General features: G+C 40.5%; 3 protein-coding genes across 6 annotated transcripts in view; 2 read left to right on the top strand and 1 right to left on the bottom strand.

Annotated features, from left to right (window-relative positions):
* usp45 (ubiquitin specific peptidase 45) overlaps nt 1–6093 on the bottom strand; it is a 43419-nt gene extending 37326 nt beyond the window's left edge. For all 4 annotated transcript variants that reach the window (XR_002752531.1, XR_002752532.1, XM_014471900.2 and 1 more), the window contains exons 1-5: nt 5792–6093; nt 4838–4948; nt 3657–3826; nt 2400–2500; nt 2029–2129 (exon numbers count right to left, since the gene is read on the bottom strand). Coding sequence is in view for 2 of the 4 variants with exons in the window: in XM_014471900.2 (XP_014327386.1) it covers nt 2029–2129; nt 2400–2500; nt 3657–3826; nt 4838–4940 (475 nt within the window). In the remaining 2 variants the exon portion in view is untranslated. The remainder of the gene's footprint in view (nt 1–2028; nt 2130–2399; nt 2501–3656; nt 3827–4837; nt 4949–5791) is intronic.
* Nucleotides 6094–6325: 232 nt separating this feature from the next.
* Nucleotides 6326–8488, top strand: tstd3 (thiosulfate sulfurtransferase (rhodanese)-like domain containing 3). Its single transcript, XM_005807513.2, has 4 exons — nt 6326–6498; nt 6586–6753; nt 6929–7088; nt 7916–8488. Exons 1-4 carry the CDS (start codon nt 6372–6374, stop codon nt 7971–7973), a joined length of 513 nt encoding a protein of 170 aa, XP_005807570.1. The 5' UTR covers nt 6326–6371; the 3' UTR covers nt 7974–8488.
* Nucleotides 8489–11969: 3481 nt separating this feature from the next.
* Nucleotides 11970–19098, top strand: LOC102225673 (keratin, type II cytoskeletal 79-like). The gene is made up of 11 exons (XM_023330294.1): nt 11970–13270; nt 13777–13936; nt 15041–15190; nt 16098–16217; nt 16315–16410; nt 16480–16614; nt 16703–16813; nt 16902–17012; nt 17100–17224; nt 17314–18564; nt 18753–19098. The coding sequence occupies exons 1-11, from the start codon at nt 13035–13037 to the stop codon at nt 18844–18846; spliced, it is 2589 nt and encodes an 862-aa protein (XP_023186062.1). The 5' UTR covers nt 11970–13034; the 3' UTR covers nt 18847–19098.
* The last annotated feature ends 2730 nt before the right edge of the window (nt 19099–21828 follow it).

The following is a 21828-nucleotide window of genomic DNA, read 5'->3' as shown; positions in this document are numbered from 1 at the left end:
CCGGAGGTTTGTAAAGTGCCGTTTGATTAGCCAGAAGTTTTTTTGTTGCGCTCAAACATCAACAAGGATATTTCTCTTCAACTAGTCCGCGTCCACGATCTGGTTTTTTATGGCGCAATGACACAAAAAGTAAAAAAAAAGTAAAAAAAACAGTATTCATATCTCAGTCTTAATAATTCCTTAAAATTGATTTCTAAAAAAATACTAGTTCCACTGTCAGATTATTTCACTTATAACAAGATATTTTCCCCATGTTATAAGTGAAATAATTTGCTAGTGGAACTTGTACTTTGTCATCCATATTAATTAATTATTGATGACAAAGTACAAGTTTGTTGTCAAACTTGATGTATCTTTTCAGCAAGATACAGGTTTCTGTGTCTTGCTGAAAAGTTACTTGTAAGTTAGTTTTGTCTTATTCCAAGTGTATTAATATATTTGCACTAGAAACTAAACTAAAAATACTTGGTAAGATTTGGTGTTTTTGCTGGAAAGGTAAAACATTTTTATTTGTTCTAAAATCTAAAATAATTTATACTGATATACACATACGTTTTGTGGCGATAAATTGTATTTTTATTACAAAAAGAGCTCAAAATTGCTGAAAAGAAGGAGGCAACGGTAAATATAAAGGTTTATGAAAGAGGACTTATTTTTCCTCCATCAAAAAAGAGAAACTAAAAAACTCAGCGTTTTAAAATACAGACATGCATAAAAGAATAAATCTCCAATAAGAACGCAACTTTTTTTTTTCAGCAGGGCTCGCGGCACATTTGTAAAGTCGATATTTTCACGTGGAAGTTGATATTTTCAAGGTTCAACGTCCTCCGCCATCCCTTTCTGTGCGTCAGCATGTCTCCGCTGAGAGTTGGAGCGCTCCAGCTGTTAAAATCCAGTCGCTCTGACTTGTTGAGGACCCTGGCTCCCACTAGTGCGGCGCACAGGCCCAGAGGTGGTGAGACGCAGAGCGGCTCTGCGGGAAGGACAGCTACAGATAGCGACGGAGAGACAAAGGATGACGGAGCGGGAGCTGGACCCCCACGCAGCTGCTCGCGTTCTTCAGGGAACGCAGGCGGGAAGCGTCGCTCGAGCGCTTAATTCCTTTAATATGTGCAGTCATGCGATGCGCAAGGTGGGGGCGGGGGGGTAGGATGGAGAGTAAGAGGAGGGCAGATAAATCCTGCAATGGTAGACATGAGGGACCAGCTTCACTGGGCCCGGGCAACTGGCCGCTTGGCCGCTGGCAACATGGCACCGGGCAGTGGGCCACGCTGAGACCAAAAAGTGCTGATGCTGCCCACCACCCTGATCAGATTCAGTTTGTTAGTCGAGCTCCCTGCATGCCAACACAACGCAGTGGGGGGCACCAGGAGCCAGCAACAGAAGGTGTGTGTGTGTGTGTGTGTGTGTGTGTGTGTGTGTGTGTGTGTGTGTGTGTGTGTGTGTGTGTGTGTGTGTGTGTGTGTGTGTGTGTGTGTGTGTGTGTGTGTGTGTGTGTGTGTGTGTGAATACATGAGATTATCAGGAGTTATATGGCTGACTGAGCGAGGAGGACTCAGGTGGTCTGAATGAGGGGAAAAGGACAGCTTAGTCTGAATGTTTAGTGCAGCTACCAGTCTATGCCAGTATCTGCTGTTCCCTTTAACATAAAGAAAATCATAATTCATAATTCTTCAGAACGAAGAATAAAATATGAACGGGTTTTTTTCCCTCAGTTTGTCTTATTTTGTGACTGATGGGAGGAAGAGAAAGCTCCTGCCACAAGGGGGAGCCGCTGTACGGCAAGCCGACTACTGCAACAATTGGTTTAAAACTGGTTTTCCTTTACTATGGAAGTTGATCAAACTAAATAACATAATATTTTAAAACAATCATGCAGGTATACCGTGTTATGATGATCATCAAATGAAAAACAGCTGCATCATTAAACTTCGGCGATGTTCCGGCCTTTTTATTTGCTTTGGTGTGCAGCACCAACGGTGTTGGTTTAAAGTGCTTCATGAATAAAATTGTATTGTACCGTATTACCTGATGTCGCCTTGGCAGAATGTTTCTGCAAAAAGTCGAGAGTCTGAGCCAAAGCCTTCTTGTTGCAGTGTGTAGAGAGCTCTTCGTTACATTCAAAGCACCTGTTGAAAATGTAAAAATATATTTCATTAAGAATATGACAAAAATACACAGCAAAAGCAGACAAAAACAGATGCACTGATCATTTTAACAAAACCAATTTGGTGTGAGTGGAGGAAAATTGTTTGGTTAAAATTGTTCATGTGAATTTTGATTAAAAATCTGCTAAATTTGTTTAGTTTCTATACAAGTTAAACACGTTGTCATAAATCAGCCCTTTGGTTGTGCAGCTTTACTTTTTCCTCGTTACGGTGGCCTGCAGGGATTCTCACCAGGCCTTCCACGTGTTCAGGCTGATGGTGATGCAGTGCGACTCTGGATGAAAGGTCTGGTGATGCTTGACGGCATGCTGGATTCCTGATTGGTTACAGCCCTGTAAGACAGTTCATTGAGACAGCTTATGTTTAAAATGTCATTCTACTGATTTTAAAAAAATTAGACTTATTTTTGCATTTTGTCACATTACAACCTCAAACTACTATGTATTTTAAAGGAATTTAACATGAAAAGCCGACAAAAATGTAATGCAGATTTGGGAAATGGAAGAAAGAGATATGTTTTATTATTATTATTATTCACAAATAAAAAGCTTAAAAGCAGACCATGCATTTATATTCGCGTTCCTGCATAGGGGTGCTGTGCAGTGTTAGTTTTCAGGCACATCTTCAGCTTTAAATATAGGAGTAAAAGTTCCATGGTGGTGGCATCTGACCAGAGCAGCTTCTTCTACATCTTCGCTGGGGTCTTGAAAAGATGTTTTCTTCTTTGAGTGAAATAATATTAACGTTTTGCTTCAAATGCTTTTCTTTCATTGTGATGCTTCTCGTTCATTTTCTCAAGTTTAGAAACAAAATAACGCAATCTGTACGCACCAGCCTGATTTATTTCAGTAAGCAAAGGTAGGCAAAAAAAACTAATTACATTGCTTCCTTGGTTGCAAATTTGATCACAATTAAGTGTAGTTAGTTTGATACAAGAGGCTACACAAATTAGGGCGGGACTGATTAATTGATTAATCACAATTAATCATGATTAATCGATTAATGAAATAATTGTCTCCTAATTTAACAATCAAATAATCATTAATGGAGTATACATACTCAAAAACCTTACTGAATGAACACAGCAAGAGAAGTAATCAAGTCAAAGCTGTCCAAAAAATATATGCACTCTATTGCATTTTCGGCAAGAAAATTTTAATTTTCTTATTTTAAAAAGGGCTTGAATTATTTGTTTGGTTGTATATTTTAATATATTTCTAATATTGTAAAAGAAATGTTTAAGTGGTAATATGAAAAATCTGCTGAATGTGCCAATTTTTTAATCCGATTAATTTGATTAATCGTCACAAAAATCGATAGATTAATCGATTACTAATACAACTTAGTCAAAGCCTTAATAAAAATGTGGAGTTTTTTTTGTCAAAAAAGCAGTAAATAAATGGCCAACTTCAAACATACTGCAAGATAAAAGGGAGCTGAATTTGATCACGCTCTTACAATGTTTTATGTAAGAGAAGCAAATCTGACCTGAAAACCACACTTGAGGCAGACCAGGATGTCGTGGCACGCTGCCGGCTCGCCGTCGATCATCGTCCTCTCCCTCAGACACTCGGCGCAGACCAACCACACGCTCGACAGGACCGACTTCTTCACCGAGCTCAGGTCCACTGCTTTGTTAACATGCTGGCATGTCAACCCTGGTCGTCAAACAACATTCAATCGATGAAAGGTTTTCTATACGTGGACTTTTAAAGGGGGACCACTTATTCAGGGTCTTTGGTTTTTAAAAAAAGGGAACAAATTTACAGCGACAACAGATCAGAGTGCTCCTAAAAGCTTGAAACACTACTTAATGAATGGTTTTAGCAAATAATCGCCTGAAACTGAAAAAACAACATTTTAGAATAGTAACAAAATGGGAGTGGTAAGGTGAATCCTGGCCTATAAAAACTGTTATAAGCACATTTACTAGAGTCAAGGTTTTAGTCAAAATCAATTTTGGTTTCAAAATAAGTCAACAGAAAAGAAAAGAAAACTCTAAAACCAGCTATGAATGTAAGTCTAAATGCAAACTAAAGTTATGTTTATTCATAACAAATTCATAAGTTGGAAATAAATCTTTAACCGATCAGAACTAAAATAAAGTTAGATAAAATTAGGGCTGCAACTAACAACTGTTTTAGTAAATCAGTTATTCTGTTGATTATTGAATAATTTATAGAACTAAAATTTGCCACCTACTAAAACATAGCTACAAACAAAGAAGGCATTTTTATATAAATGCAAAATGTTTTTTTTTTTGTTTTTTTACAGTTTTGGCTCAATTACTGCTGTGAGTTGTTCTTTCTAAAATCTGCCGTTTTGTTGAGGCTGTATACTCCAGGTAACGATTAATCGATTACTAAATTAGCTGATGGTTATTTCAATAATCGATTAATCACTGTTGATCCAATGAATCGTTTTAGCTCCTGATAAAACATAGAAAGCAGTAGCAGTTTCAAAAGTTGAGCAACGGCAAAAGAAAACTAACATTTCAGATTTCTGTCTGTTCAGAAAACGTTAATATTTTGTTAGCATAACAACTAAACGCTTGCCCTGGTTGAACACGGCAGTAATTCCTTCTATTTAGCGTGAACCTAGAGTATTTAGAACCAAACCTGATCATTAATGGCACGCCAAGGCTCTTGAGCTGACTGCTTTCGACTTACCGCTGACTTCATCTGATGACTCCTCATCTCGAGGTTTCCGTGGTTTATTAGTCCGCTTTGTCATGTCGGCGGCTTTCAAAGAAAAGGGATCCTTTAGCCGCATCTGGAGCTCTGATAGTGCGGATAGAAAACGAGCTCAGGTTAGTGTTTTTGTTTGTTTGTGTTTTTTTGGAGGGGGGAGATGTTTTGTTTTTTTGTTAAAAGGAGCAAAAATCTCTCAACAAAACTTTAAAACCAAAGTCCCAAACCGCTCATAAGTCAGAACAGTCCAATATGATAGATAGATGGATGACAGACAGCTAAACAAGTAATGGATAATTTGACATTGTTGGTGAGATTGGTGGATGGATAGACAGAGAGGTAGAAATACGGATAAAACTATTTGACAATGGAATCAGGAGGGAATACTCTGAATCTATAAGTGCTATCAATAATATGTTTTTGTATGCCGATCAAATTATTCCAGGCTCTCCCAAACCCTGGGATCAAGGGAAAGGTTATATAAAATTTGTTGAGACAGCTTCATGTGGTGTTAATTCAGATGAATGATTTAATGCAGCAAAAACCTTCACTGCTTTTTCTGATGTTGCTAAAAGCAAGCACTTAAACCACATTCTCGTGTTGCCATAGGAATCCAAGAGATCTTTCCTTACAATGATTTATCCAATACTCGCTCGTGGTATTTAGAGTTGTTACATATTCATGTCAAATCTAATCATCCTATCTGAACAAGAAATTAATACATTAGTGTAATAAAAAGGACGGGTGAACAAAGAGAGTTAATTCAGTGAATATCTACTCTACAATGGGCAAGAACACAGATAAGAGGCCTACTCAGTGTGGACAGTCCGGATTTATGCATTAAAAGCTTCCCACCGTTATAATGTACAACCTACACCTCAAACACAACCCCTCTTTTCATGACCAGACGCGAAGAAAGCAGTTTAAACTTACCTCTCTCAGCTCGCCGCTTTGCTGTCTGTGTTGGCTGAAAGTCAACAGTAATGTCTCAACTCTTCCTGGCTAGCTAACAAGCTAGCTGCATTAGCATGTCGCGACAAATGCAGCAACTAACGCGTAACTTTCACACAGAACAATACTTTGACTTTACGACATCCCAAATGTTCACGCCTAGCGACGAGCGAACAAGCCGCAGACTCTGTGTTTCCCCCCCTGTCGGTTTCACTTTCACCAGAAGATGTTGCTAAGCTATCGGTAGCTCCAACTTTAGCCGCAGAAGTCAACATGTGACGCAACTACGGCAGCGCAGCTTGATCAAATGCTGCATTCACGTAAAATAGCAAACGTTTCTTTCAGAATTCAAGAGCGTTAAATGTTTTTTCTAAAACTTTCAATGGGGTTTTGTCCTAAATATGTGCTTATAAATAAAAAATGAACTACTAAATGGTCATAGGTGATATTATTTACATAAGTTTGTCCTTTAAATGATCTGCACTCCTGCGCAAGCGCAGAAGAATCATTCCGGCGTTACTTTTGTGTGGTAACGTGGTTTTCTGTTCACACACTGGGTATTATGGCGCTTAGGAGATGCTGGAGGTTGACCGGTGTTCTCTCCAGACTCCCCGTTCCTCATGGGTCTTCTTCACCTGTGGGACGGGTAGCTGTGTCCTGCTTTGTCGACACTTACCGAGGCTGCAAAAGTGAGTTTAACATTAAACGACTCCTTGTTTTGCAACGAAGCCCATGTATAACCCTTATATCCCCCCCCATGTTTGTTTGGCTTTCAGAAACAGAGTTCCAGCTCCGCAAATTTAGCTCTGAAGGACGGAACACAGATGTGAGTTATGCGCAGCTCAAGCAGCTCCTGGCTGACGGCAAAACTGTAGTTGTGGATGTCCGGGAACCCTGGGAGCTCCGGGAGTACGGCTTCATCCCCGGATCTGTCAACGTCCCACGTGAGTGAGTTGAAAAAGCTAATTGAATCTACATTATATGGTATTCATGGTTTAAAATCTGAAAATACTTTAAGTGAATGTTCTTTAAAAAGCAGCTAGCTTCACAAATGTGTTATATTTATCTAACAGCGCGTTCTTTTTCTCTTGACCTCTTTGCGCTGCCTTCACTGCCCAGTGGGACAGGTGAACACTGCCCTCCAGCTCGCTCCGGAGGAGTTTAAAGATAAATACGACGGCGAAATGCCCAGGCAGACGGATAACATTGTGTTCGTGTGTCTGGCCGGGGTCAGAAGCAAGACTGCCCTCAACGCAGCCGCTTCGCTGGGATTTACAGAGTTAGTGATTGTTTAGAAACCTCCAAATTTAAAGTGCAATGCAAAAAAAAAAAAAAAAAAAAAAAAAAATTCATACTCCTTCAACTTTTTTTAACCTGTGTTACAACTACAAACTTGAAAAAAAAAGTATTTTTAAAGAAAACCTGATTTTAAATTTGGTTTAGAAATAAAAATCTGAAAATGTGGTTTCTACTGGTACTCCAAATCTCCCTGACGTTAATCTTTTTCCCACATCTACGTTTACGTTAAAGTAGAAAATCTACTTCTACTTTATAATTTACTAAAGTAGATTTAATGCAAATCTACTTTACATTAAAGTAAAGTAGATGTGTGCCTTGCAGTGTCATGTGAGACTCTGTTTTGTTGCGGTTTCACAGTTTATACCCTGTTGTTGCAGAAAGCTTTATTATGTGGTGTCCTTTGGAAAGATGCCACACATCTGTTACACGTCAAGCCAAAAAGTACACAACACTTAGTAACAGGAAAAAAAACATAAGTTTATTTTTTTGTCGAATAACTTCACACTGGAAATAAAGGAATACAAATTTAACTTGATCAAAGTGTCACAGGATTTTCATCTAATTGTCATATCATAATTATAAATATGTAACAAAAATACCATTTTTCTTTTGCTCTTCTCACTATGATAAATAATAGAGAACATGCCGTTAAAGTAAAGTAGATGTGTGGCTTGCCCTTCAAAAAAAAGAGACTACTGGAGAATACATTTTTTTTGTTACTGAATTGAAACATAGATTTAATCAGTAGTGAACATTTAGAAAGACTTGAGGGATTTTCTTCAGGGTTTTTTTTTTCTTTCATTGCAGTGTTCAGCATTATCCCGGTGGATGGCAAGACTGGGCGGAACAGGAACAGCTGAAGTGATCCACACATTTTGGAAAGAAGAAGTTACGATGAGTGCGATCACAGCCGAGACAAGCTGGCGACCTAGTTCCTCCGCTTTCTGTCACCTCGGTATTGGTCCTGTAAGTCCCCGGAGCTCCGCTGTAGGGATTAAAACCCAATTCCTCCAAACTTCAGTCTGAGTTCTTCAAGTTGACCAAGCAGGTGGCGTTTTGTTTACTGCTATGCAATAATATGACAAAAGGGCTTTGTGAGTGAATTGCGCTGGAATTCCATTTTTCGGTGTCAGTGTTAATCGGGCTGAATAGAAAAGCATGCCACACTTTTCAGATTTTTATTTGTAAAAGAAAAAGAAGACATTAATAAACTGATATTTTATTCTCCCTCTAGTTATGCGGGTTTCACCTCGTATTGGAGAGTCACATACTAAAGAATGAAATTAATATTTCAACTTAACTTGAAAATGTGTGTGTGTGTGTGTGTCGTAGCTTAAATTTTACCCAACTGTGAATCCAAAGAGTAAAAACCATAGGGCTCAATAAACATGTCATGCGCTGCTGAACGTTTTGGATCCAATGTAATTCTACTTGAAGTCACTTGCAACGTTTTTTGCACTTGACAATTTCACTAAGATTCATCTGTGCAACTCTTTACATTGTTGAAAGAAAGTGCTTGATTTGTTTTCATATGTTCTTATTAGTGAAGAACTGCATGAAATTATCTATTTCTTGGAATTTATTCAATAATTTTTCAAGTCTAGATAATTCTGGAAACTGAAACTGGTTGTAAAAATTCTTTTTTTTCTAGAATATTCTTACAGGCTAAAAGAAAATAATCTAACAATGCTTTATAATATGCAGTGGTTTTTGCATGTATTTATTTTTAATTGCTGTACTTTATGCTTGATTTGCCACATGGTGCCTTGATTTTAACATTTTACTCATCAGTTTATTTTTGCTTTTTTGTTGTTCACTTACTAACTGAATGTACACTAATTTTGTAAACTTTAGACAACTTCATACTCAGGTTGAACTGATCCAGTTGAACTGACTGAACAGGCAGGATGGAGTCGCCGTTATGACATAACGGCACCAAAATTCACAAACTCATCTTGACAGAATTAGCATTAATATTGGAAATATTATTTCATATTTCCTATTTGTTAGAGGTAAGAGTTTAAAAGTTGGTTCAAATGCCAAAAATAAAACTGGGAAATGGCTCCAAGCAGCATTCGGAAACCCGTTTTTAGCTTTGTTTTATTCCTAGAAGAGATGGTTATTTACAACGACGCGTTAGGGCCATTGGAGAAAAGAAAAAAAGAGTACATTTGTGAAACAAACTCTGAAATGTTTAGATTAATCTTAGATATTTTGTAGGAAAAAAGATTGTACATTTCTGACTTCCAAAAGTTTAAAATTTGCAAGAAAAAAGAAAAAGTCAAGAATTTTTTTATTAATCTCAAAAAGTTTCTAGGAAAAAAAACTCGGAAATTTCTGTGCTCCCAAAGTCGACAATTTTTTTCGAGAACATTTCTAAGATTAATAAAACATATTATTTTTCTCGCAAGTGTACTTAACGCGGCCCTAACACGCTGTCTTACTTATTCCAGGTGAATATTTATCTTCCAATGTTCAGAGTGTTACAAAAAACCATAGAAAAAAAACAATACAAATGTATAAAATTTTGGTTGTTAAATATCTAACAAGTAAACAATCTCTGTATCTCCTACCAAAGCCAACGATTTAATAAAATCCATATTTTAACTCTGTAGAAAAAAAAAAAAAACGTTTCGTCTTTTCTTCTTTTTTTTCCCCCACTGTCTGCTGCGGGACATTGTTGGACGTGTCCAGTGGAGCTGACCTGAGAGGACATTTAGTGTCCAGAGTCGGATATAAATAGACGTGGAGAGGCTGTGGGGTGACAGCTGCTGTTGCCACGATGATCTACTGTGTTGAAGGTTCATATCTAATAGAAACTGTGTGTGTGGGGATGAATTTGCCACTGACCCTACAGGAACCGTCAACAGGTTCCCCCCATCAACCGCCCGCCATGACAAACAGGTTTTGTCTTCGGCTGACTAGTCTGTCTCTGAAACAAAACACGCGGGATGTCATTCTGTTGTTCACTCTAGAGTTTCAAATCCCTAGAAGAGCTCAAACGGTAATCGTAGTCCAGTTCATTCTGGTCATTGTTTCTGTTTATTCCAAATCTTAGAGGCAGCTTGTTGACTCCGAGCCATTGGCAGTGAAATGAAAATGAACTCGGCGTGACTTCCCAGATATATGAGCAAATAATCTGGCTCTGTTGCACCGATACTATTCCTGACCACGTTAAACGCCACAGGTACGGAACGTGATCATTCAACTAGTGCTTCAGAAGCACATATGGAAAAAAAAATCATTTGGTATTTTATGAGATTTGCTCTTTATTTTTGTCCTATTTGCTTTGTAGAGACTATGAAAGTTATTTTATTTGGACTTATATATATGTATATATTTCAACCAGTAAGTTTGTTTCTAATTGCAAATGCATCTCTTCAAAGATAATAATGTCAAGGTTTCTTTTTACATTATGTGCAAACTAATTGAGCTTTAAACCTCAGTCTTCTGGGGGTATGTGTAATTTTAGGCACAACTGTCGCTAAGGAAAGTCTACCATAAGTCTCTAGACAAGTCTGTAAAGTCTCTGAAAAAGATGTAGCCCGTCTACCATAATCTTTCTTCATTTATTGGCTAATCTTGATTTGATTTTGTCCTGTTTTTCTTCTAAACTAGCTAATGTCTTAATGTTATCTTTCCGTGTGATTGGCAACAAAGAATCTTGACCTTTAGTGTCATAAAATCGTCAATTTATTGTGATTTCACTGCTTCGAACACAAGGAGCATTTTCAGTTTTCACATTTTCTTACTGAAATTTGCATTGATTGCGCAAGAAGTGTTGTACTCTGCGTGTTCGTTCCTGTTCATTTCGATGTTTCTGACTAAAACCAAAAATTTTAATGCACAGTTGATATTTGACAGCTTACATAATCACGCCGATTTTCAGTCACTGATTTCGTTCGTAAAGGATTTTTGCTGAAGAAGCTAGCTGTACACAGAGTGCTGTGTCCAAACATAATCATGGAAAGTTAAGAGGAAGGAAAAAGTGTGGTAAGTGCGCAAGCAGCTTTACACAATAACATCACCAGGACGCATGAAGCTACTCTATGTCTGTAGTCGACCAATAGAGCATGCATAGGGTTCTTCACTAAATTAGAAGCTTGAAATATTTAATAACTACATTAGAAAATATCATAGTGATGTGCAACATTATATGACTGTGAGCTGGAACGGAGCTAGTGAGTAGTAGGATGATTGTACACATGGCTGAAAGATTCCATCTTTCCTCCAATGTTTCACGCTGCTGTAAGACGTGAGGTCAAGGCGAAGGAATGGCCGCCCGCTTTGGATAGTACCTGTTAATTCTAATCTCTTTTTTTTCTGCACAGCCCGGTTTTAATATGTTTCAAACAGACCAGACTAATAAGTTGTAATTCACGTCAAATCTTGACCCGGCTCTTCTACAACACCTGTCTGCTCAGCGTTCGGCCAGGCCCCTCGTCCAATCAGAGCACAACACATCAGAGCTGCACCTACTGTAGGGCTGGACAATAAATCAATAACAATATGTATCGTGACAGACACGTAATCAATATCAACAGATAATACGTCTGATAGGATACTCAATAATTTCGCTGAACTCTGATCCAGAACCGCACAGCATTCTGGGGGATGTAGGCAGAGGAAGGTCTTTAGTTCAGGGGTATCCTAACTTTTTGTCACGTGGGAAAAAAATGATATTTTTTTTTACCAAGGCGTATTAGGGCCTTTAGCAAAAAGGAGTAAAATTTTTTTTAAAAATTTTTTAGATATATTTTTTTGACATTTGAAATACAGAATTGTTCACATTTTTTGTAGAAAATTTCTGATATTCATTTTAAAAACTTGTTCTAGCAAATTTCCTAATGTTTTTTTAGATTACTCTCAATTTTTTTTTTTTTTTTGCCATAGTACGCCGTAGGTCTAGTTTCCAGTTTCTTTTGGGTTCTGTTGAAGAAATTTATTCTCAGTAGTAAGAAGAGGATTTGGGTCACGTTGTTTCAAAAATGCTTGCTATATTTAGCCAAGTTTAAGAAAGAATAAAAGCTGATTTGGATGCAGCAAAGTTGGCTTTTTCATTTTCCTGTGTAAGAAATTTATGTTGGCAACAATATTTACACCAATTATAAATGAAAAGTCTCCATCTGCATCTATGGGACAGATTTGTATCAGTTTTTAATTGCAGTGGAGGGCCACACAAAATCAGTCCAAGGGCCACAAATGGCCCCTGGGCCCCACTTTGGACACCCCTGCTTTAATTGCTCAAACTCTCATGGCCAGCTAAGCAAGGTTGGTGTCATCAACTTAACTCACTCGCTCTTCGGTTACCTAGTAACAACCTGCAGCAGCAGCTTAAGGTTTCGCCATCTCAGAACTGTTACAATTAAGAGCAGGAGCGAAAACTGTGGGCAAAATACAAAAAGTGACGCCACACTTGTATTTCAGATATTTAACCAAACCGACAAAAAAAAAAAAAAAATCAAAAATTACTAATATATCGTGATATGTTTCCAGCCACATCGTCCAGCCCTAGTGTACCGCCTAACTTTGTCCTCTCTCACTGGATCCCTATGTGTCATCCTGCTGATACTTGCGCGGCACCGCAACCTGTCAGATTACCGACATTTCTAATAAAACAAAACAGCCTGATACATAATCACAATGAGCATTCCGAGGAAACATTTGACACTACGAACCGCTTTCCCAGCTCAGCTCCGCTCCTCACAGGCTGCTGACAGATATCTGAGCTGACAGACACCTCAGCACCGTCCTGGTGCTGAGGTTCGAGATTCCACAGGTGTTATCTCATGCGCTGGGGGCGGTTCTGCTGGACCCAGAAGCATCGCTGACAATGAAGGCGGTATAAAAACCCGACTCCTGGCCGACAGGACGGAGAACGAAGGATTTCTACACAGTTAAACCCCGGCTGAGTTTAGTTCCCACAATGAGTCGCAGCCCGGAGAGAATGTCGTCTTACCGCCGTCACTTTGAGGACAGCAGCAGCAGCAGCAGCAGCTTGACCTACCAGGTCAGGGTGTCCAGCCCGTCCCCGACCCGGAGGGAGGTCCGCCATGCCTCCGCCGGCTACTCGGCCAGAGCCGGGTCCCGCAGCATCCGAGTGGACTCGGTGGGACGAAGGAACGTGTCTGCGGCACGGAGGTCACGCGTTGCTGGCGTTGGGTAAAGAGCAACAAAAACATAACGTGGCTGAATTACACTGTAAAAACGTACAATTTCAGCAGGCGTTTTGGTCTGGTTTCTTTGCATACTTGGAATAAGACAAAACTTAACTCACAAAGAACTTTTCAGCAAATAGGAGCTTGTTTTAAATAAATAACTCCTTAATATTGTTGGAGGAGTAGTTTGGCATATAATTTCACTTATAAAAAGGGGGGAAATGCCTGGTTATAAGTGAAATAAAAATAACCTCCTAATGGAATTAGTTTTTATCAATATTAAGGGATTATTTTCTTAAAACAAGCTTCCGTGTCACACAGAACAGTTACTTATAAGTTAGTTTTGTCTTATTTCAAATGTACTAGGACATTTGCTGTAGAAACGAGACTAAAAATACTTGGTAAGATTTTTGCAGTGTTTCATGTTCTCTAGTCCATGTGGGAAATTTGATCCCCATCTACTCTCGTTTAATATAAACTGTGTGGTGCTTTACCGATGTGTGTCGTCAGAGTAAGCGCAGGAGCCATGGTGTGTGTTGGGCCAAGTGGAGAAGCTCCCATGGATCTGGACGCTGCCGCAGCTGAGAGCCAGGAGTTCCTGAGCACCCGCACGAACGAAAGACAGGAGATGATCGTCCTGAATGACAGACTGGCTGTTTACATCGACAAGGTAGAATGTTTCCTGAACTGAAATCATTCTCCATGTTACAACCCAAAAAGTAAAAGTTACATTTATCGAACTGGGGTGTTTCATAAATCCACAAAAAGTAGCACATGGCAGATGGAGGGAAAATTAAAGAAAGTTTTTACTTTTTTTTTCCACAAACAAAATACTGAAAGGCTTAGAGTGCTTTTGTATTCATCCACTTTTACTCTGATACCCCTAATTGAAAGCCGAGCCTTTCAGAAGTCAGCGAATGGAAAATAGAGCGTCTTTGTGTAATGTAATCTCAGAATAATGCCAACTATTCTGCGAAGGTCTCAGATTTTTGGTTTTTTTATTTTTTTGGAGAACCTTAGTAGAAGAAACGGCAACATGACGACCAAGTAACACAACAGACAGGGCAGGGAGAAAGTTGTGAAGAAATTTAAAGCAGGATTCATTGTTTTATTTGCTAAAGAGGGACAGTTTCCATTAATGAATATAAAAAAAAAAAATGTAAACACACCCCATAAAGTCAAAAAGGCTCATTTTGATTGGGGTGCTCCACAAATTCATTGTGGGTAGACGAACACCATAACAACGTCTCATTTTGGCTAGCAGGCACAATTTTATGTATATGATTCAAATGTGTCTTCATCCAGGTTAGATAAGGTGCTCAGAATTGAGTCAAAATCCAAATTTAAATCCAATCAAATAGAGTGGCAGGACTTCAAAATTGATTTTCACAGATGCTCTATTTTACAAAGAAGAACAGGGGAAAATGTCTCCAGACGAGCAAAGCTGGAAGAGACCCACCTCAAACGACACCTAGCTGTACACAAAGAAAAATGGCTCAAAACGTCAGCCGTACGTTCAGATTTTTATTTGCACAACAATTTGGAAACTGTCTAATTTTCCCTTTCGCGTCACAATTACGTGCCACTTTATCTAAAAATCCAAATTAAAGGTTTGTGGTTGCAATGTGACAATATTTTTTAAAAAGCCTGAAGAGAATCAATACTCTGGCAGGGCTCTAAATTAGTTACACCAGGCTAGAATAAAATGGCTATTCATAAGAAGTATGCTCCTGATTGCTGATCTCAGTAAAGCCTCGCTTTTGTGTGTCGGCAGGTTCGAATGCTTGAGCAGAAGAACAAGTTGCTGGAAGCAGAGATCGAGGCCTACCAGAACAGGTTCCAGAAGCCTACGGGCCTGCGCTTGCTCTACGAGGAGCAGCTGAAGGAGCTGAAGAAGATTGCTGATCAGATGAGAGTCCAGCGGGTAAGGCAAAAAAAATATTTTACGCTGCATCTCCTGTTTTGTTTTGTTTTTTCCCATACATTTCAAATGTTCAGTAGGGCATGAAGCTTTACACCTCGCTGACTTAGAAGCTCTGCTCGAGCGACGCTACAAGACGTCAACTTGGTGTTTTCAGGGTTCTTTACCTGGTAGAACGTGCCGATTTCTGGCAGGCAAATGTCGAGGTGCCTCGGTGCGTTTAGGTGTCACAGAGTACAGCTGTCATCGGTTATGCTTCATGCACAGATGACGGCTTGCTCATGCATTCGCTCGCACACAGTCACCCAGATGCAGGAGGGACGGTGCAGCAAATGCAAATGGGGTTGCATGAGCTACATTCCGCACACCTCCTTGGGTTCACCTTCAAATTTAAATGGGCAGTATTATGTCAAATTGCCTTTTTTGAGCTTTACGTTATTCCCTCATCAAAAACCTATACCTGGAGTGTTGGCTTGACTCATGCATGTTTGAGAAATCCTTTAATAGTGGGAACTATTCAACTGTGCAACACTGGTGGTATAATCAAGCACCGCCGTCGACAAAGAGTGCTGTTTCAGTCCACACTCTACTGCAGTTGATGGCGGTAATGGACACCTCAGCTTTTTTGCAAACCGCCACAAAACACTAAAGGAAGAGGAAGATTTTGCAATGACCTGCTCAAGGCAGAGCGTTGGAAAGAGCAGGAACCTCTTAAAGAGACAGAGGCCCAATCTGCAGGCGTTAAATTACAAAGTCAGTTTCTTTTTAAGTCATGTTTGCTATATAAAGTAATTGTATAACAACTGACTGTAACATAATTACTTGATTCTGCTATAATATGGCACTATGTGTCTGGAAGAATAATACTGGCCCTTTAATGCACAAAGGAGTTACTTCTGGTTATTTTCAGGACATCTCTTTTGCTGCTAAGGAGGCTGCAGCTGGTCAACTAGAGGCAATCAAAATCCGATATGAGGAGGCCTTGGAGCTGAGAAAGAAGGCCGAGTTAGAGATCGAAGCCTTCCGTCCAGTAAGTGCTACTTTATCTCTATCCAGAACCTCTACTTCTAACGACAAGCCTGCAATCATAAACACGTTACAATCAAGGCTTTGTGATGTGTCTCCAGGATGTAGACAAAGCCACTTCCTCCCGCATTGCCTTGGAGAAAAAGCTGGAGCAGCTGGAGGTTGAAATCGAGTTCTTGAAACGGATCCATCAGCAGGTAGATGAAGTGTCTACTGGAGAAATGATCCCTTCCCAAATGATTCCTAAGTGTCTCCTCTTCATATAGGAAATCGAAGAGCTCATGAAGCAGATCTACGCCGCCCACGTCTCGGCCGAGAGCGCCTTCTCTCTGCCCGACCTGGCTGGCGCTTTGAAGCAAATCCAAACCCAATACGACGACATCGCAGCCAAAAACCTTCAGGTGAGTCGCTGCGAAGCGCAACAAGACAAATCTGCAGTGTGCAGTTTAGACACACTGCAGATTAAACTAGCTTAATTTCCTACCTTAGGAAATGGATTCATGGTACAAGAACAAGTTTGAAGATTTAACAAAAAAGACGTCGAGACACGTAGACAAAGTTCGAAGTGTCAGGGAAGAAATAGCTGGGGCCAAGAAGGATGTGAGTATCTTAATTTGATATACGCAAATAGAAAAGAAATTCTACATTCTGTCAGCACTTTGCATCATTTATTGCAAAACACTGCTAGATCCAAAACAAAGAACGTGGCTTGGACTCCCTGAGGACCAAAAACGAAGCCCTTGAAGCACGGCTTCGAGAGACACTGGAAAAGCACAAGAAGGAACTGGAAGAGCTGCAGGTAAACATTGGCTCATGTGGTCCCAGGGTGGACACCTGATCGCACCACAGCGATCACGTAACCATCTCAGCACATCTGTTTCCACAGGCTCGGATTGAGGCCCTGCAGCTTGAGCTAAAATCCACCAAGACGAAAATTGCCCTGCACCTGCGTGAGTACCAAGAACTTTTAAACATCAAGATGGCTTTGGAGATTGAGATCACCACGTACAGGTACACCCCAAGCAGCCAGGTTTTTCAATGAACTCTGTGTACTGAAGTAAACCGTGAGACGAAGAAATCATTTTGTTTTCTCTTTGCAGAAAATTAATTGAGGGGGAAGACCTGCGGCTCTCTGGCATGATGAATTCTCTCTCCGTTACCAGTTGTAGCATGAGCGCCATTGGTGCTGGGGTGAGCATTAGCGGAGGAAGCATTGATGGTGTTGGTGGTTTGGGTGGTGGACCAATAATAGGAGGCGGCAGAGGAGGAGTTGGAGGCATGGTGGGTGGTTTGGGATTGAGTGCGGATATGGTTGCCGGAGTCACAGGATCACTTTCTGGCGATGGAAAAGTTCTGGATGGCAGGAGTACCGGTGATATGAAAAGTCCCGCTGGCAGAGCAAATATTGAACAGGGAGGTGTAGGTGTCAGAGCAGGTGATGAGAGTCTTGGCACCGATGGAAGAATGAGTGCTTCTGGTGCTAGTGGTTTTGGCTCTGGTAGCTTTGGTCCTGGTACTGGTAAGGTGGGTACAGTTGGCTCTAGTGCTGGTGTTTTAGGCGCTGGTCCAGAGGGTCCAGGTTTTGGCACTCCAGGCTTGGGTACTGATGTTGGTGGTGAGGGATCTATCCATAGAGGACTGGGGGACAGAAGTGGAATCAGAACACATGCAGATGGTGACATCTCAGGGGTAGTAGGTGGTGTGGGTGCCGCTGGAGTTGGATTCAAAAGAGGATACGGCGGTGAGACGGAAGGCAGAAGTACTGATTTGGATAGTGGTGTTGGTGGGGTAGGATTTGGCTGTGGGGGAATAGGTGACAGCAGTGGAGTTGAAACACATGCAGATGGAAACATCTTGAGCTCAGCAGGTGGTGTACGTGCAGCTGGAGCTGATATTAAGGGTGTTGGGTTGGACACTGGTGTTGGTGGTGTGGGACTTATTTCCAGAGAAATGGGTGGCAGCGGTGGGGTTGGCGCACAATTGGATGGTAACATCTCAGGTGGCGTGAGTGCAGCTGGAATGGGACTTGGAAGAGGTGGTGCAACTGAGGGCAAGGGCACTAGGGTTGATGGTGGAATGGGTGACGATGGAGGTACAGCCCGTGGAGCGACGCTTTCTGAAACCCGAAGAGGAATCTCAGGTGCTGCCAGACCTGCAGGGAGGGGCGGGGACGATGTGGGTGTTGCTCTGTCAGGCGGTGGCGGAGTTGGTGGAGTTGGTAGGATTGGTGGAGGGAAGGGTGACATATGTGGTGTCAAGATTGGATCTGGATCGGATGGTTTTGACGGCAACACCGAGTCCTATGTGGAGCAGGCTGTGGAGCTGACAGAGAGAAGAACAGTGCTTATTAGGTAAAAGTACAGCTGCTCCCAACTTTTTTAATAAACCCTCTTTAAAACGTATGACTCAAACTCGGAAACTGTAACCAAACTAATTTGGTAACACTAATCCTCATGGTTCATATGAGTTTTAACTAGAGCGCCACCAGTTATCAGAGTATTCCTCATTATTCTGTCTCCTCTTTTCTCCTCCCCTGCAGAACAGTTAAAAAGGAGGATGATGTGCTGGAGATGGATCACCAAGAACAGACCTACACCATCACTGGCGCTGCCTCTGACTCCGATGTCGAGTGAGGATCACAAACTCCCCGGTGACCTCCTCTCGCCCTTAAACCTCCATACCCTTTGAGCTTTGCACTGACCAAAAGAAATCCCATGTTTGGGTGCTGACCTTTGCCCTGTGGCCTGGACAAGAGAACCACGAATGACCCCTTGCTACACACTGAAGATATATTTAAATAAACAGGCCATGGCTTCTCAACTTTTATGTGCCTTACACTCCCTCCTTTTTTCCCACCTGCCATAAATAAAGTTACCAGCATTCAATAACGGTGTCTTTCCTTTTTTTTGATGTCTTCAAGAAAGAATTTTGGTTCAGTACCGAGAATGCCGTTTAGTGAAGTGACATAGTGGTGATAATTTGCTAAACATAAAGAGATGCAGCACTTTTGCAAAACAGTTTAAATCATTTCATTTTTTTTCACAATTTGTCATGTTTACAACCATCAACTTGCCAAATCTATCCTCTCATCAAGTCCCTACAAATAACAAAACATCCTCAGAGCATGATTCTACCTCCGCTGTGCTTTACTGTGGGAAGAGTGACTTCAGGGTGATGCACAGATGACGGATAAAATTGTGAGATGTGTAAAGTTTTGGTTATTTTTTTTCCTCAAACTCAACCCATGTACTGTGTTCCTATTTGTCTACGGGATGCTAAATGACAACAACATTCCTTAACCAGTTGTAAAAATCTGATAAATTTAAATGACGTATAAATACAAAGGAGGACGAGGGCCACTGATAAAAAAAAGAATTGATCTGAAGCTCAGAATTTCGACTTTTTTCTCAGAAGATTAAAGTCAGAATTCTGAGGAAAAAATAGTCACAATTATTTTTTTTTAAATTCAGATGTTTGCGTCTAAAGGCGACTGAATGCAATCGATTTCATTTAGAGTTATCAGAGTAAAGGAAGCTTAACGTGACTGCACATTTTTTGTAGATTTTTATTTGTAAAATTGTTGAAAACCGTCACTTCCCTTGACCTTTACCGTTCTGCACTCCTTTGTATTTGGCCGACACATAAGATCTCAATAAACTGTATTGAGTTTTGTGATTGTAATGTAACACAAAGAGGTCAGCTTCAAGGTGTGTGAAGGACGTCAGCAAAGCACTGTATGTGGCTGTGGACTGATAAAGGGTGAAGAAGTTGTGAGGGAGCAGACAGACGCGGCCAGAGACACCTGAGGGTCGCGGGGGGACATCCTGACACTTCCCAGTGGGCTGGAGAATCAGTCAGTCAGATCCCGTGAGAAGTGACGGCTCACAGCCGTTTCCTGTCCTCATTCCATCCACATCCACACCTTCCTCTCCTGCTGCTGATTGGGAGAGATTGGATCTGGGCGCCATGTGCCAAACACGCTTAGCGTCCGGCTCCGGGGACACCGAGTGGAGAAATGCAACAAACCCCAAGAGCTAGACGATCAATGTTAGGGCAGAGGGAGATTTCTCTCGCTGTCATTCATGTGTACATTTATTTATTTGCTTTTTTTTTTAAATCATCAAAATCACAAAAGGCAGATTTCATGTTTGATTCTAAAACTGTACAACGAAAAAAAAAAGGTTTATGGTTTTATTCAATGTATTAGTTCAACTTGGGGGAGGGGCGGGCTAATACCTTAATAATAAATATTGAAGTGTTTGTAAAGAAATAATCTTAGAAAAGAACATTTTAGATTTTTAGTTTAGTCACACGCTAGATGTAAACAAAGATTATTCAATTACAAAATATATGTTTTTTAAAAAATTTATTTTCTATTTAAACGAGAGCCTGCCCAGGATCGCATGGAGCCACAAACAGGATTGGGTTTTGGGGCCCAATTTTAGTAAAGTCCACCTCCACCCACAAACAACCAACTAACCAACCAACCATCGCCCTAAAATCTCTTTTAATTTGTCCCAGTTTGATTTGATTTTATTGTTGTATATTTTTACATAATATTCCCTTAGTTTAGCATGATTGCTAAGCCAATCAAATGTAGTTAGTTACATACTTCGCATTATTCAATAAATCACACAAAATAAGCTTTTACTTTTAAGAGGTTTCTAAGTTGTTTCATCCTCCTTGAACAGGCCTAGTTTTAAGTTAACATTATTTGTTCCCACATGGGCCTGCCATCATTTAAAGACAGATACACGGAGCACATTAAAACTGCACCGTTTGATCCAGTGCATGTGCATGGAAATCATTTGTAAGATTACCCTGCAATACTTCACTCATGCGTCACTTCCACAAGCTCACCCCACCTGAACTCTGATGAGTCAATTAGTTTGAACCCAGAACTGTCAGTCGCGCATACAGGCCCCCGCATAATGAGGAGTCTGCAGACGGTGCGGGCATTAGATAACATTTTGTTGCAGCGTATTAGGAGTGCGGTGTGCAACCAACCCGAAGGACGTGCAAAAGCAACAATATGCCGGTCTGGGTCACAAAATTACAGAGTGAGATTTCGCTTTAATGTTTGCGCGCACGGAGCTCTCCATGGTGCTTTGTCTAGGACGCAAATTGTCACTTTTTTTCTATTTTTTGCGCACAGCTCTCCTCTCGTGCGTCTTTTCATAGAAAGCGTTAAACGTTTGTAATCACAATTCTAGTATAGATAAGTCTCTCTATACTAGAGAGAGTATAGAGAAACAACAAGGACTGTTTATGATTTCCAAGCGTTGTTAATTCTGGTCAATATATTTTTTTCCATCACACCCCTATAATCAGTCACACGGAAGTCAAAGCTGCATGTCTCTAAACGTGCTCTTTGCCACTGGGGCTGTTTTGCTCTCACTCTTAGGTTGCAGAAACAACCCAAAAGTCCCAGCTGGGTCAATAACCTCCATCCTCCATGAGAAACACGCGGATTTACATAGAATATCCTCCAAAGAGGGCAAAAGTTGAGACTTCTCTTTGAAACCAGCCATTTTCTGTCACTTTGTGGACATGCTTTGGGTGACAAAAAAAAAGAAAAAAGTAAAAAATAAATAAATAAATAAATAAATAAAAAT

Source organism: Xiphophorus maculatus, chromosome 3, assembly GCF_002775205.1.
Source record: "Xiphophorus maculatus strain JP 163 A chromosome 3, X_maculatus-5.0-male, whole genome shotgun sequence".
NCBI classification, from domain to species: Eukaryota; Metazoa; Chordata; class Actinopteri; order Cyprinodontiformes; family Poeciliidae; genus Xiphophorus; species Xiphophorus maculatus.
This window is presented reverse-complemented; position numbering and strand designations above follow the sequence as displayed.